The 16,301-nt window shown below is 40.1% G+C and overlaps 1 protein-coding gene across 9 annotated transcripts in view; it reads left to right on the plus strand.

Annotated features, from left to right (window-relative positions):
• The window catches only part of RUNX1T1 (RUNX1 partner transcriptional co-repressor 1), a 200,120-nt gene that overhangs the window by 133,750 nt on the left and 50,069 nt on the right, over nt 1–16,301 (plus strand). For all 9 annotated transcript variants that reach the window (XM_089679680.1, XM_089679678.1, XM_089679676.1 and 6 more), the window contains exons 3-4: nt 1,278–1,519; nt 9,657–9,746. In XM_089679680.1, the coding sequence (XP_089535806.1) occupies nt 1,278–1,519; nt 9,657–9,746 (332 nt within the window). The remainder of the gene's footprint in view (nt 1–1,277; nt 1,520–9,656; nt 9,747–16,301) is intronic.

The following is a 16,301-nucleotide window of genomic DNA, read 5'->3' on the forward strand; positions in this document are numbered from 1 at the left end:
GCTGGATTTACTTCGGGGGGCATTGTTTTTGTTTTGTTTTTAGAAATTACTTGTTGAAAACTGTCTTTCTGTTTTTATTTATTTTTACACTTTTTGTTTTGTGAATGAGTAGGGCTACAATGTACTCATTAACATGGGGGGTGGGGACTGGGGGCCCCCTTGTTAAAGGGGGCTTTCAGATTCCGATAAGCCCCCTGCCCGCAGACCCACACAACCACTGCTCAGGGTTGTGGGGAAGAGGCCCTCGTCCCTAAGTTGCCTCTTCCCCACAGCACCTCCCATGTCGAGTGCATGTAGTCTGGTATAGTTCAGGAGGGGGTGGGGGCGCTCGCTCGTCCCCTCCCTTTCCTGGCCTGCCAGGCTGCATGCTCAGATAAGGGTCTGGTATGGATTTTTTTTTTTTTTTTTAGCGTGAGGTTCCCTTCAAAATTAATACCAGATCCAAAGGGTCTGGTATAGATTGGGTGGGCACCCCCATGCAGTTTTGTCTTCTCAAGTTTTATTGCCGGTAATTCTTTTGCTTACATTCAACTGTCAGTGGGGAACCTCGCTGACAGCTGATGAGTCATCAGTTGTTAATGACAAGGCAGTGGGCTTGCTAGCCCTCATTTTAACAACCAGCTATTGTTAGTGACACTGGCAGCTGCCCACTCCCAAAACCTAACTTGCCAATTTGCATCTGAATCACAGCTGAACCACTGAACACTACTTTGGAAATTTGCACTGAAAAACTGACCTGAAAATCACTCCGCACGTGTGACCCCGGACTCACTAAGCTCTGGGGAAATTGAGTGCAACGGCACTTGCAAGTGCACAGTCTATTTTCCTGTGGGTCATCCCCTCTGTGTAGCATATCCTTTTATCTTATTAGTCATTGTGTAATGGTGCATAATTGTATGCTCTGAGGTATAGTAGCCATGGTTTAATGGAGAAAATTCTGTATATAAAATAACCCCATGAAAATAGGAGAAAATCAAGCAACTAAAAATGAATATTGTATAAACATAACTGTATGCCAAAATATGCATTCACTGTAAACACATTTCTATTGCTCTGTACCTGCCCGCTTTTGTCCACCATGTCTTTTGTTTTGTAATGTGTATCTTTGTAGTTTTTTTATGCCTGATCTATTATTGCAAATCAGCACGAAGTGTTTAAAAATGGTCAGTGTCCAAAAGACATTGCTACTACACTGAGATTTTAATATGCATTAATGCTCTAATGATATAGTAAGGTTTACTAGAAGTGACGCTACTATGTTCTGCTTTATTCATCAGTAACAAATGGCACAAGTCATTCACCAACAGCACTGAATGGAGCTCCATCCCCTCCTAATGGCTTTAGTAATGGACCTTCGTCCTCCTCCTCTTCCTCGTTGGCAAATCAGCAGTTGCCTCCAGCATGTGGTGCGCGGCAGCTCAGTAAATTGAAGCGATTCCTTACCACATTACAGCAGTTTGGCAATGACATTTCACCAGAAATTGGGGAAAGAGTCCGCACACTTGTGCTTGGATTAGTGGTGAGTAGATTGACACAGTTCTAGCTTTTTATGTCTTGCATGCAAATTTTACCTGTTTATGCCTAGGGATAAATTGTGCAAGGCAGGACTTCAGACCATGGTATTCACTCTTTAAATAAACAGTATAACTGCATTAAATTATTTTATGTCATCTGCGAGAGGCCCAGGCATGAGCAGAGGTTTGAAGGATTTTCCAAATTGGGCAACATATTCCTTTTTCTTTTACTCTGTTGTTTTAGATTTAGTTTTCTAATAATTGCTCTGCATATGAAGAGATATCATTTTTGAATTCTAATCAACTACCATCTAGTAAAGATCAGTGAAAGATGGTTGATTTATGTTGTGTTATCCATTAGGGTTTTGTAAATACCTTGTTTGGGTGTTGGAACAATTGCTGTGCACAGATGGAGCATCAAATTGCCAAATCTTTAAGTATCTTATATGGTTGCATGGTCAGTTGTGTTGGTGTGGTCAGACCACAGATGGTGGTTATAAAATGGCCAAGTATATTCAAGTAATTCAGTCTATACAACAATACTTCCAATTGTTGGTAAGCACTCAAGTGTTTGGTTATTTTTACCTCCAATGGAAAGAAAAAGATTTCATCTGTTTGAGGGACATAAGAATGTTAAATTCTGGCAATTGTTTCTTTTGGATTCATGGCATGCTAAAGGTTAAAACCTCTGCCATGTTTTTATTTCTAAACACAAGAGCAATCAGGATGCTGGATTGAGATGTTCTAAGGGTCACTGAAATTGTTACTGAGCAACTCTAGTTTGGCAGCATTCAACAAAATGAGGACCACCCTCAGGAAAAAGGGAAAAGATCCAAAGTTGACAGTACACACACACACAATTTAATGAGAGCGCCAAACAAATGTCCAAGAGTCCAAGGTAATTTAATGATAAAACTGATTCATAGCAAAATAGATGCAATGCATTTTGGAGGCTCTTGTTTGGTCCCTGAAACACGTTGGCTCTATTCTACTATAAATTAATTTCATAATTAAATTACCTTTGGACTCTTGCAGGTTTGTTTGTCACTCTCATTGGATTATATCCTATAATTGCTGTCTGTGTTTGTTTGGCACTCTCATTGGATTGCATGTTTTTATTGCTGTCTGTGTCCCTGTTGGATGGATTTGCCCTGGGGCAATCTCCCAATGAATGAAAGTTTACAGGCTATTGCACCACCTTATTGAATAAACACATACATGATCTAGCTGATAATCAGACTGGGGGCGGGGTGGTATGTTTCTGAAGAGCTCACAGCTCATAATTAAATATTCCACTTTCCAGGACTGCTAACATTAAGCCTTGGTATTTGCTACTGAGAGATAGCAATACAAACATTAAGTTTTCATAGAACACCCATAAGTGAACAGGACTTTCTTTTAAGACAGTGATCAAGACAGTGATCATCATGTATGTGTTATACAATTTCCTATAGGATTAACCTGTTTCCTCATTTTGGACACTTAAAGGGATCTCAATAATATATAAAAATGCCCCTGTAGGGTTAAGTAAAACTCATCCTAAATATATCCAGGCTACTTAAAGCCTTTGGTGCATATATATGGGCAGGGGTGGACTGACAACTCATGGGGCCCCCGGGCAATATGGGATCATGGGGCCCCTGTGTTCTTGTCCAAACTCAAAAAAGGCTCTGAAAAAGGTACCAGGGGCAACTCATGGGGCCCCCTACTGACCCCGGGCCCTCGGGCAGTGCCCGAGTTTCCAAATGGTCAGTCCGCCCCTGTATATGGGTAGATCTATTGCAGCCTGTCATTGTCAATGGGATATGTTCAGGGTATAGTCTTCCTTAGATCAGTGGTTGTTGTCTTCAAAGTATGCTAACATCTTTTGCCAGACCTCACAATATATTTGTAGAACACACAGTAGAAGCCCTTTTGAGGCTACCAGTATTATTATGACTAGCAACCGAAACAGGTGTCGAAACAAATGTTAAAAACGTGTAAAATCTAGAAATGTCTCTTATTTTATGTTTTTTCACATTCAGTATGGATAACTTTCTATAGCATTCAAGCCATGTAAGCCAGTTTGTTGTAGGAACCAACCAGGATTCAGATGCTGCAATTGATAACAAAAAAAGGTTAATAAAAGGAAAACGTCAGCACTAGTATACTATGCACCTTGGCTACCTGGCTTTGTGGGTTTGCCATCATTCATTAAAATGTTTTATTCATTTACAAGTCTGTCTCTCAGATAAGCCATCCCCATTACAATGCAGTACTTGAAGAAAATAGGTGGAGCTGCTATACCATCAATGACCTGTTTAACTGGAAACAAGAGAAACCTTCTAGTGTGCTGACATTTCTATTCATGGTTACACACTTGTTCCTGTGAAATCCTTGAAACATAACATAAAATACAGCACTTTCGATTTTTAATTATAAAAATAATTATAGAATTAACATATGACAATGACTAAACAATAAAAAGTGCAGCCTATTCACAGCTCCATGTTGTAGAGGAAGGAGAAATCCATACACATTATTGCTGGAATATGTTGTTTAATTACTGGCTGCATTGTGTTATTCTGTTCCGCATTGTGTCCTAAATACATCCTTGCTTGTGAATAGTGAAATGATGTGCTGACAGATTTATGTTCTATACATCTTCTTTCATCAGATAACATATTTAGAGTATGCAAAGAAAAAAAAAAAGAATTAACAGATGATAAGTAGTAAGTTACCTGTAACTGAATGATCCTTTTCAGGCTTTGATTTATATTTGTAATCTCAAAGGAAGTAAATATATAATATGTGACAACTGAGCAGAGTTTAGGCAAGTATGCATTTAAAGTGCACTTACTGTAAAGTATGAAGATCTCTTCAACCAGAAATTTAAACAAAGTAATGGTGCTGTGCAGTGCAGCTCCTCATGGTTTGACCTTCGTTATATTCTAGCTAAAGCCAGGTCTGGTCACTTAAAGGAGGGGGATTGGAAGAAACACAAACGTGCATTTCTTTTCTTGCCCCCCATAACAGTAAATAGTACTGCAAAACCTGTGATGGGTAACACAGGGGCTAAGCAGTCAGCACTTCCGCCTGGAAGCTTTAGGGTCGTCAGGTTGGATCCCAACCACAGCACTACCTTTAGCCTTCGTTCACACTGATGTGGTGCGGAATTCGCAGCTTTTTCAGTGCGAATTCCGCACCGCATCACAATCACATCCCGTTAACACGTACCGATGCGGGTGTGTATGTTAAGTTAACGACACCCCCACATCAGTCCGCAAAACGCGCTGCGATGTGCAGAATCGGATCACATAGGTGTGAATACCTATGCGATCCGATTCTAGTGCGGACCAAAAAAGGGTCCTGCACCTTTTTGGTGCGGGTTGCGGTGCGAATAGATCCCTACAAAATGTATGGCTCTAAACGCATGTGATTTGTACAGGAATGCGGTGAGGTGCCTGTGCGAATTACATGGGATTTCTGCGACCGCTGTAGTGTGAACCTAGGCTTACAGAGATGAATGTTCTCCCTGTGCCTGCGTATGTTTTCTCCAGGTTTCCTTCCACACTCCAAAGACATGCTGGTAGGTTAATTGGATCCTGTCTAAATTAGCCCTAGTATGTGTATGTATGAATGTGAGGTAGGGACCTTAGATTGTAGGCTTCTCAAGGCCATGGACTGATATAAATGTGCAATATGTATGTAAAGCGCAAATTGACGGAGCTATATAAGTACTAATAATAATTATAATAAACTATTTGCAATCGGGGCCAGATTTGCCATAAGATACAGAAGGCCCATGCCTGTAGTGTCAGAGGCTAAGAGGTGCCTTTACGTTGTATAGATATGTGCTGTACACACTCAGAATACCATCATTTCATATAAGCTGATTTATTACCAGTTAGATTAAAGAAAATGTATTTGTAAAGAAGAGGTTACCCTAACTTTGCTTTAGATGTCAAATGTTGTGTGCCTAGACACTCCAGTGATGGAAATTTGACCCTACTCATAACGGAGGATATTTAGATGACTTAAAGGGTAAGTTCACCTTTTTGGCCAGAATTTAAATTTTCGTAATAAATGGAAGCGTTTTCCAATGCCATTTCTGGCCCAGTCATCCCAATGTGATTTTTTCTCACCTCATCCACAGGACATTTCATTTTTTGTCAGTTTCCGTGAGATTTTGAACAGATTTTCAGATTGCATCATGTCTTGTCGATGGTCTCTCAACATTCACTTTCTGTAGGCCACTTCCCAGAAGCCTTCACTTCCTTGCAGGGGCGGACTGACAACTCATGGGGCCCCCGGGCAATAGGGGATCATGGGGCCCCTGTGTCCTTGCCCAAACTCACAAAAGCCTATGGAAAAGGTACCAGGGGCATCTCATGGGGCCCCCTACTGACCCTGGGCCCTCGGGCAGTGCCCGAGTTTCCAAATGGTCAGTCCGCCCCTGCTTCCTTGTTGTATCACAGAAGAGGGTGTGATAAGGTGTGTTCACCACTCTGGACCACACCTCCCTCATTACAATACTACCTTCCTCCATCAGCTATGTAGTACAAGGGCCTGTCTGATTTGGTACCAGTTGAATAGATTGTTCAGGTGTGTCCTTCTATTCCAAAGTTCTGGTAAATCTAAAGGAAATTGTACAGAAATTGTACAATCAGATTGCATAGAGTATGACCATCTTTATACAAGTACATAGGTGGGAGTGGATGGAGACGCTCAGTTGTCAGGCTCCATTCACATCTCCATGTAGTGAAGACTCACATTCCAGCATGTGTTTGTTTTGGGTGTTTTGGAGTGTTTTCACTTGTCACGCATAGGGCAACAATTGCCCCAGAAAAGCTCCAGAACTTTTTTTTGGAGCTGAGAATGGTGCGTTACTGAAGTTTTTGGTGCCTTTGTCGCACTTGGGGTGCCTTTAACATGTAATGACAACACAAACATGATGCATATTTGCATCATGTTTCCAAAACGCATGGCAGAGTGTGCATTTTCTGTGCAGATTGCCTTGTGTTTGGAAACACATAGATGTGAATCTATGTTCTTGTTCTTGTGTAAACGCACCCATTTCACTTTCAGGCCCCATGCACACTGAGAGTAGAGGGAGCACATGTTTTTTGGCTCGTTTTTCCAGTCACACACATAGGGTTGCCAGTTGATTTCAATGGGCTGCGCTACAAGTGGCAAATTAGCTCATGGGACATTTTGGCGTGATGTGAGTTGCACATTTTTTACTGTGCGTTTTGCTACGTTTGTCACCTGTTTTTTCATGTGGCAAAATGTGTGCTTGTTTCTGTGTTTGGTGTGCCATTAACAATTAATGACACTGAAAGAACAACTAGTTCATTTTAGGTGTATAAAGGTGGCCATACACTATACAATCTGATTGTACAATCTCTGTACAATGTTCTTTAGATTTACCAAAACTGTATAATTTGAGGACACAGCATCTATCCAATCACTCTATATCTCCTAGATTGTAAGCTCCAAGGAGCAGGGCCCCTTTATCCCTCTTGTATTGAACTGTATTGTTGCTGTATTGTCTCCCGTTATATTGTAAAGCGCTGAGCAAACTGTTGGCGCTATATAAATCCTGTATAATAATAATAATATCCAATCAACCAGGCCCTTGCATTACATCAGGGGTGTCTGTGGGCTGCATGCAGCTTGAGCCCATCTGAAGGGACGCTGGGGTAGCCAGGCAAATGCACTTGGGGAGAGATTCCGAGGATGCTGTGAAAAAAATAGTTGTTGGGTGAAGCGTGTGTACTAATGAGGTCAGTGCAGGATGTGTGTGCTAATGAGATCCGCTGATAATCTGTTTCCGGGGTCCTACTGGCTCCTATGTCCTGTCTACATTCCATGAATTGAAAAAGCTTTCTAAGAAATTTACCAAAGGCTAAGGTAAGGCCTTGTTCTCCAGATCAAAGAGAGCTTGTATATTTTTGCAACTGAGGTACGTTAATGGTATACTGGTGCATAGCGGAGCTGGATTTTATTTAAAAAAAAAAAGTAATATAGCCTTTCACTGCTGTATATATTTTGCTATTTACTACATCTGCACAATTTTCAGTTTACATACAATGCAGTACTTTCTTCAAATTATCTAGTGTTTTTATAATGAATGTTTGTGTTCTGTGTAGCAGGGCATGTAGTCCTAGTCTGGGCTTAGTTATGTGATACCTTGAGACAGTCAGTCTAGTTTTTTGGCAAATAATATGTTTTACAATAAAAAATAGGGTGTTCCCAGTTCCCCCCCTACCCTCCATGTCCCTGATCCCTCTAAACCTTGCCCAAGTCTGACTTCAGTTTATCAAACCAAACATGCTTTAGCTAAACCTCATCCTTGTGGGGTCATATCTGCTGTTGTGTTCTCCCAAAATGAGGGCAACTGGGAGATTACTCTTCACATTTTATGAAATTAAAAACTGGTGCACTGCCTGAAACATAGGTCCTTCTCCTTACTAAAAGTGGTTACAAATCTAATGTTTGCTTGCAATGATTGGATGAGGCTTGGTCATGTAGCACTTGCCTATGAGATAATACAAAATGATTCCAAGTATGAAATCAAGTTGTTACAATTGATTGGAAGGATAAAATCTGTGTATGTGCATGCACAGAATTGTCAGTTTTCCCTAAGAGTTTCAAAATTCATTGACAATGCAACTGCTGTAAGCCCACCCTTTTATAGAAATGGGGCTGAGGTATTTATTATTTTAAGTTGTTGGATGTTATGACTAAGCTGACCAGGAGCAAAGGCTATGACTTGGCTATAGGTTGGTCCTATTTATGATGACCTACAAAGTGTTTGGGCAAAAGTTCACTATTAGCAAACGTTACAAATTCCGGGGATTCCTGGGGAACCCATGGTAGCAACTCATCCCTCATTGACAGCTTTTGTAGCTTGTTGGATTTTTTTTTTTTTTAAATTGAGCTGCAATATTATTATTTTCTGTGTAGAAAATTTAGCAAGTGTTTCATCACTTATGCACCCCCTAATTCCTATTAGCAGTCAATAGAGAAATTCTGTGCAGGGCCCCACAAAGTGCCAATGTAAGTGTGAGCAGATGTCTTAGCACTCATTGTTCTTGTACAGACATCCACCAGGCATTGGCCAGCTATGCTAACATGTATTAGCTATTTATCAGGCCCTGTCCAAATATCATGATGCTAGCTTTAACATTGGCAAGATACAGCAAAGCTGGCCATACACCAGTAGAGCTTTGTTTGAATATTTTCATATTTGGAATGTTTGTTCAAATTTGTAATGGTTTGTAGGGTCAAATCTACTTTTCTTTCAACCCTAGTGGAACAAAATGTAAAGGAGAAGGATGGACATTTTTTTCTGAACAAAATTCTTAACTGACAATGTGTTTTTCGTTTTGGGATTCTATTCAAATAGCAGGTCTGGACAAGATTTCAAGGGCTTTAGAAAGGAATTAGTGATTACTGTTAGGTGCACATTGCTGAAAACTGCATCAAATGCAACAAGCAAGACTTTTTCTAACGAACTGTACCTACAATGCACCTAAAACAAACAAAATGTGAATGGGATCTTTTCAGTTCTTTTGCTTTATTGTAAATGCCTGCTAGAGTTAATGGCATGCCTCAGTAATCTGATTTTTTAACTGCTTATTTAGTCTAGGGGAGAGAAAAACATTTAACTTACCTGATCCTCCGCTTCCCCGGCAGACGGTGCTCCCCCATGCTCCAGTGGTGGACTGTCCCTATGGACTCCGCATTAGTCTTGATGACGTAAGGGCCTTAGACTACTAGAGCATGGGGGAGAAGATGCTGCAGAGACCAGTCTAGCAGAACAGATGTGTGGAAGATCGGTAAGTAGATCTTCTACTTTTCTAAGCCTTCTAAAACTAAATGAGCAGTTAACCCTAGAAGTGCGGGCAAAGCCCCTCCACATGGGCGAATTTTCAAGTTTCCTGGAGGTGGGTTTTAAATTTTGTCCAAACATTTTCCACATTTAGCCTTAACAGTCCCTTCTACATTACACCCATAAAAATGTCCACTTCATCCATTCATTTGTGGCTTCTGAGTGCCTATCCTGTAATATTTCTGTACTGCTAACCTTTAGAATGTGGTGGCAAACCATTAAATTGCATTTTTCTTGCTTTTCCTTTTTTTTCCACTACCCAACAGAATTCTACGCTGACAATTGAAGAATTTCATTCCAAACTGCAAGAAGCGACCAACTTTCCACTCCGACCCTTTGTCATCCCATTTTTGAAGGTATTGCACAGTTCATTGGTCTGGAAAGGATTTCAAACCTTATTGTTGCTAGGTCACAAATATGTGTTTTACTGTTTTGCTTTTTAAGAGAGAAAATGGAAAATAAATCTGAGGTGTAAGCGCTGCGCAGTGACTGACGTGCTTGTCTAGGTGACTTTTTGCCCTTTCGCTTTTCTTTGTGTTATTTACGGTTATGGGGCATAAAAGAGACATTAGTGAATAATTTAGGAGGTTTCAGTGCTTTCTATTAAAATCTGTGGTAGAAAGGATGGACTTTATAGAAGAGATAATTATATCTCCATGTATCATAATGGTGGCTGTAGTGTTCACTCTTTGCTCTGATCATTAAAGGGGATGTCGGCAGAAAATGACCCAACCTAAAGAAAAGAATTCTTCATGCAGTGGCAAGGATTGGGATCACCCATCACAAGTGCCTGTTTTTCATTGAAAGGGCCAAACTTAAAATGAATGTAAACAAACCATCTTCTTGTCACTGTATTTATTAGTGGGTGCAAACACTGCATGATTTTACACAAAGGAGGAGATTTATTAAAGGCAAATAGACGGTACACTTTGCAAGTGCAATTGTGCTAATTTTCCCCAGAGCTTAGCGAATGTGGTAATGCTCTGCTGACTTCCACCATCCAATCGTGCAAGCTAAAAATGATGATTTTTTTTTTCCTTGCACCTAATTCAATATACTTTACAAAGTGAAGCTTTTCTAAGTTCTGGGGAAAATGGCTGCAACTACACTTGCACAGTGTAGTTGTGTAGCTGTTTAACCTGCATGTAGATCAGTTGATTTGTAGCTTTTTTTTTTCATCACAATATTGTTCGTGCTATAGTGAAATCACTGCAGTGTTGTCACCCCCTTCATAGGTAGCTTTAGATGGAGCTACTAACAAATTAAAGTTCAAATACAGATAATACGTTTTAAGCAAGCATGTAGCTTTTTTTTTTTTTTTTTTTATTATTTAAACTGGAAACCATAGTATAGCTGTTCGTCCTAAACTGTTTTTGGAAGTTTTCTTGGACAGCTTGGCATGCATGGAGAAAAATATGTGAAAAAATATAGCGTGAAAAAAATTTAATAAAAAAAAAAATAAATAAAAAAAAAAAATATATATATATATATATATATATATATATTTTGAACTTTATCAATAGTCACATACTGTACCAAAATACAATATTGATCAAGATATTGGGTCTGTATCCACTTCAGCTCTTGTACCTTTAAGGCCCTCATGGAGCAGAGTAATTTTTACATTTCCACTATAGGCCTATGTATTTGGCGATAGGTTTGCCATTATTTAAGATAACAAAATAATACGTAAGTTTGTTTTTTTGGGACAGACTAAGCTTTCTTTAGGCAATATTGTCTTGCAAAATTCTTTAAATTGCACTGTAATCTGTAGACAAATGCATATTAAAAAAAGCATTTTTTCTTTATATTTTGTCCAGTATTAGTTTTAAAGACAGCGGTTTTACTGTAAATAAAAAGTATATATTTTATTTTATTTATCCCACTTAAAATGACACTAACATTATATTTCGAATACAAAGCATGACAAAGGTATTTTATTTTTCGATTTTGCACATTTTGTCATGTGAGATGAAAAAATTAAAAACCGCTAATAAAAATTAAAACAAATAAATACAGTTAATGGTAAAAAGAGAGAAGAAAAGCTGATAATACCTTAGGGAAGAAAGGTAGAAAGGAATTAGAGCTGAACTGGAATACATTTTATTTAAAAAAAATATATATATATATATTTATATATATATTTTTTTACTTGTAAGGTTTTAACGGATAAGCAGATGAAAAGTCACACCTTTTTTCGGCATGGTAATAGAATGGTAAATACAATGAAGCAGTACTCTGTTACATTGTATTTATGTACTCAATGACACTTGCAAACTTTCAGCAAGTGTATTTTACACCAAAGTAGTGCTGTTCCTGCTTGTAGTATCACTCCTGCTGTGTAATAAAAAAAATCAATTTGCTGATAATGGTGGTGGTGGGTGGCAGGGGGAGAGAAGCTGGATGTGTGAGATGTGTCCAAAATATTTTGTAGTTTCTTTTCGGGATGTATCTTGCGTTTAAAACCCTTAAGTGATTTGGATGATTATTATCACTATTAGTGGCATTCAAACCTTAAACCTGAACTTCTCATCTAAACGTCTGAGGTTCTCATGTTACAAAAGTACAACAAATGCCAAACTTACAGGAGCACTGGGATGATCATCATGGTGCCACTACTCTTTTCTTGCTAGTCCCAACCTTGGTAAGATCTAGACCAGGCTGTATTGCATAAGTTAAGTGCACTCTTCCTGGAAGTCCAGCCTATGCATTGTGGCAGGCGTTCACAAGACTGGTTAAGCAGAATTACAAATCCTTTGTATTTCAACCTTTGATGAAGCTGTCCTTTATTGTAAACCCATATATCCCTGAGTGCAGGTAGCCTAGACTTATACTTACCGTTAGACCTAATCCAGTGATTTTACCACCAACATGGATCTGACTACTCATTTTGTACATACGCACTAGAGGCACACTGAATTTTATGGGTACCCATACTCAAGGCGGCCTCCAGCAGGCCCTTCCTCATAGGAATAAGTGGACCGTGGTACACATGCAGACGCTGGTGGGGTCCATATCAACAGAAAGATTGCTGGATAGGGTCTGATGTTGGGTATAATCCCAGACTTTCTGCACTCTGGGGGGTGGGGGACTTTAAACCTTAGGTAAGGTTGCCCTTTAATAGAGTTACACATTGTTCAACAAACCAAGAACCAGAGAATGTCAAAGTTATTTGGGCTTCCATTCTTCCAGGTAGGAGCAGAGAGGCAATTAGTTGAAATCCTGGAGGCCTGGACAACACAGACTGTTAGAACTAGATATGGCAAAAACTGCTTTCACAGACTCGAGAGCACATTTTTAACTTGATAGCTTCTGTTTAATTACATAATTTCGTGGTTTTGTTCAACAAAAAAAATTTTCAGAATTCTAATGTGCCTTAAGCCACAGAGTTAGCAGTCTCTGTGACTTAGCTGTGTTCTCAGGCTGTGTGCATATTTCATCATCCCACAAAATATCAGCAGTACACATGTAAAGCACATTACATTCAAAACGCATACTAACAGCACTCACACAAGAACGATCATCTGCCAAGTCAGAGCAATTACACAAAATGGCAGACATGTGGGCACTAAGTGTTTTAGTAAAGAAATGTCAACAAGTGTTTGATGTAATCATTTGTATCCCACTTGGGTTATCACAAGACACATGGCTTATGACAGACTTGCCCTAAAATGAAGCCCTCCAGCGGTGTGCTGTCACTGCTGACAGGGCTTCTGTCTTCACCCAGTCTTCCTTCCAGGTTCACATCCTTGGTCCGTCACTTGTGTGCGGAGTCACTTCCACTCATGTGCACGGGAGTCACAGCCCTGGGACAGAGCACTGAATGGATGGCAGTGTCCATACAGAGTGCAGTGTGCATGCAGGTAATCCTTATTATAGGCTTACTTGTAAGTATAAAACAAAGAGCGGACTCTACTACCACTTTAAGGTGGTATTAAACCCAAAAGCAAATATTATATTGCAGCTTACCAATTCTTAGATGTGGTGGCTGCATTCATTTTCTTTTTTTGGGGGCTTTTTTTCCTTTATTTTCAACTGGTGATCTGGCCAGTAAATCTGTTGTTTTTCAACAGAACAAGCTGTTCTGCAGATGTAGCAGTTAAAGGGTTGAGCCAAACCATTTACTAATGACGGGTGCTTACAGTGATCAGCTTTTATTTATTTATGTAAAACCTTTATCCAAAAGAACAAAACTGCTGAAACTGCTTGCAAAGTGTTAGCTGGAGTTTGGCTCCAACTTGTTAGATCTAAGGGCTCATGTACATGGGGCATTTGGAAAACTCTTCTGAAAGATGGAAACTGACTGCTGGAAAACGTAGGTTAAAAAACATCAGTTTAGATGCGTTTGCATACCGCGTTTAGAAGCGTTTGCATTTAGAAGCATTTTTAAAAGATAACCTCAGGAGACCTTCCAGAATGCACAGAAAAATAGTATATAATTAACTATTTCAGACATTTTGAGAGGAATAGAGAGAACAGAAGCAGAGAGAGCAGTATGTGTTGAGATTACCGGTCTTTTCTGGTTGTATTCACTATGGATCCCATCATGAGCATAATGCGGCATGTTCTACCATTTTTTCCTTCACGCGAAACCTGGAACTGACTGCGCTGGTGTACCGGGTCCATTTGAATACATGGAAAACGCTTTGGATGCATTTCTGATGATGAAAAAAGGGTCTGGACAGCATCTGGATATGGAACAGTTAAAAAGTGCTTCTAAACGCAAACGCTTATAAATGCGGTTAACCGCATTTACACTCGTTTAAGCGAGTAGAAAGCAAGTTTGGTGTGTTCAAAAAAACGACTGTAAACTCAACTGCCTGTAAATGATTGTAAACGACATAGTGTACATGGACACATAGGAAAACATTAGGGAGAGTTCAGGTGCTGCTGAAAAAAACGCAGAACAGCTCCTGAACGTCAGTTTAGCAGCTGCAGTGTACATGAGTCCTAAATCTGCTAGTACACTCCCCCATACTGACAGTGCTGCTGTGCCCCCTGTGCTCCTTCATCCAGAGTGGGGACACTGTAGTACAGGAGGTGTGTTACTGACCAGGGAAAAGCAGAGGGGACAAAATGCCTAAAAAACAAAAAGAAAAAAAAAAGTCAAACGAATGCATCCACCACCTCTAATGATTAGTAAGCTACAATATATTACATTTTTTGTTTTGGCATTAATAGCACTTTAAATCTTTATCATGTTAGAAGTGGCATCTACAGCCAGCAGCAAGGAATTAATACAGCTCTTCAAAGAGTATTGTTTGCAGAGTGCCAAAGGCAGGTCTCTCAGCAGGAATGTCTCTAGCTCAGGGGTGGGCAAACTTTTTGACTTGAGGGCCGCAATGGGTTCATATATTGGACCCGGGGGCCGGACCAAGAGTAGATATAGTAATTCATCCCCCATAGTAATTCATCCCCCATAGTAATTCATCCCCCATATAGTAATTCATCCCCCATATAGTAATTCATCCCCCATATAGTAATTCATCCCCCATAGTAATTCATCGCCCATAGTAATTCATCCCCCATAGTAATTCATCCCCCATATAGTAATTCATCCCCCATAGTAATTCATCCCCCATAGTAATTAATCCCCCATATAGTAATTCATCCCCCATAGTAATTCATCCCCCATAGTAATTCATCCCCCATATAGTAATTCATCCCCCATAGTAATTCATCCCCCATAGTAATTCATCCCCCATAGTAATTCATCCCCCATAGTAATTCATCCCCCATATATTAATTCATCCCCCATATAGTAATTCATCCCCCATAGTAATTAATCCCCCATATAGTAATTCATCCCCCATAGTAATTCATCCCCCATAGTAATTCATCCCCCATAGTAATTAATCCCCCATAGTAATTCATCCCCCATATAGTATTTCATCCCCCCTATAGTAATTCATCCCCCCTATAGTAATTCATCCCCCATAGTAATTCATCCCCCATATAGTAATTCATCCCCCCTATAGTAATTCATCCCCCATATAGTAATTCATCCCCCATATAGTAATTCATCCCCCATAGTAATTCATCCCCCATAGTAATTCATCCCCCATATAGTAATTCATCCCCCATAGTAATTCATCCCCCATAGTAATTCATCCCCCATATAGTAATTCATCCCCCCTATAGTAATTCATTCCCCATATTCCCCTGTGTCAATTTACTTACCTTTGCTCCGCGCGTTCCTCTCGCCGTATTCCCGCGCCGTTCCGGTCTTCAGGGCGGACTGTGAGAGGAGCCTAGCTCCCCTCACGTTCGTCACGCTGCCCCGCCTACACACATCCTGACAGCCATCCTGACAGTATCACGCTCCGCGGGCCAGATTAAAAGGTCCGCCGGGCCGTAGTTTGCCCATTGCTGCTCTAGCTCCTGTCCTCCCTTGAATTCCTGAAATCTGTAGCCAATATTACAGTGGTGCAGGAGCGATTCCCTTTTCTTTAGAGAAAAGAACACTGAGCAATCCTACATCTAAATATTTATTCACTTATTACAGGTACTTAAATAGCACCTTCAATTTAGGAAGCTTGTTACATATTGTAAATTCACATCAGCCCCTAACCCTCAAGGGGCGTACAATCTAAGGTCCCTAAACTCACGTTCATATATACACATGCTAGGGACAATTTAGACAGGAGCCAAATAAGCTTACCAGCATGTCTTTGGAGTGTGGGAGGAAAGCGGAGTACCTGGAGGAAACCCACGCAGGCACAGGAAGAACATGCAAATTCCAGGCAGGTAGTGTCATGGTTGAACTGACAACCCTAATGCTGCTAGGTGGAAGTTCTAACCACCTAGCCACATTGCTGCCAGTATATATTTTTTCAACATGGTGAAAAATAAGTGTGACAGTGAGTGATACTAGCACATGTTTACTAGGTCCCAATTTTCCCAGTCAATGT

The sequence above is a fragment of the Staurois parvus genome, unplaced genomic scaffold, assembly GCF_062004578.1.
Source record: "Staurois parvus isolate SC_StPar_1 unplaced genomic scaffold, SC_StPar_1.0 ptg000230l, whole genome shotgun sequence".
NCBI classification, from domain to species: Eukaryota; Metazoa; Chordata; class Amphibia; order Anura; family Ranidae; genus Staurois; species Staurois parvus.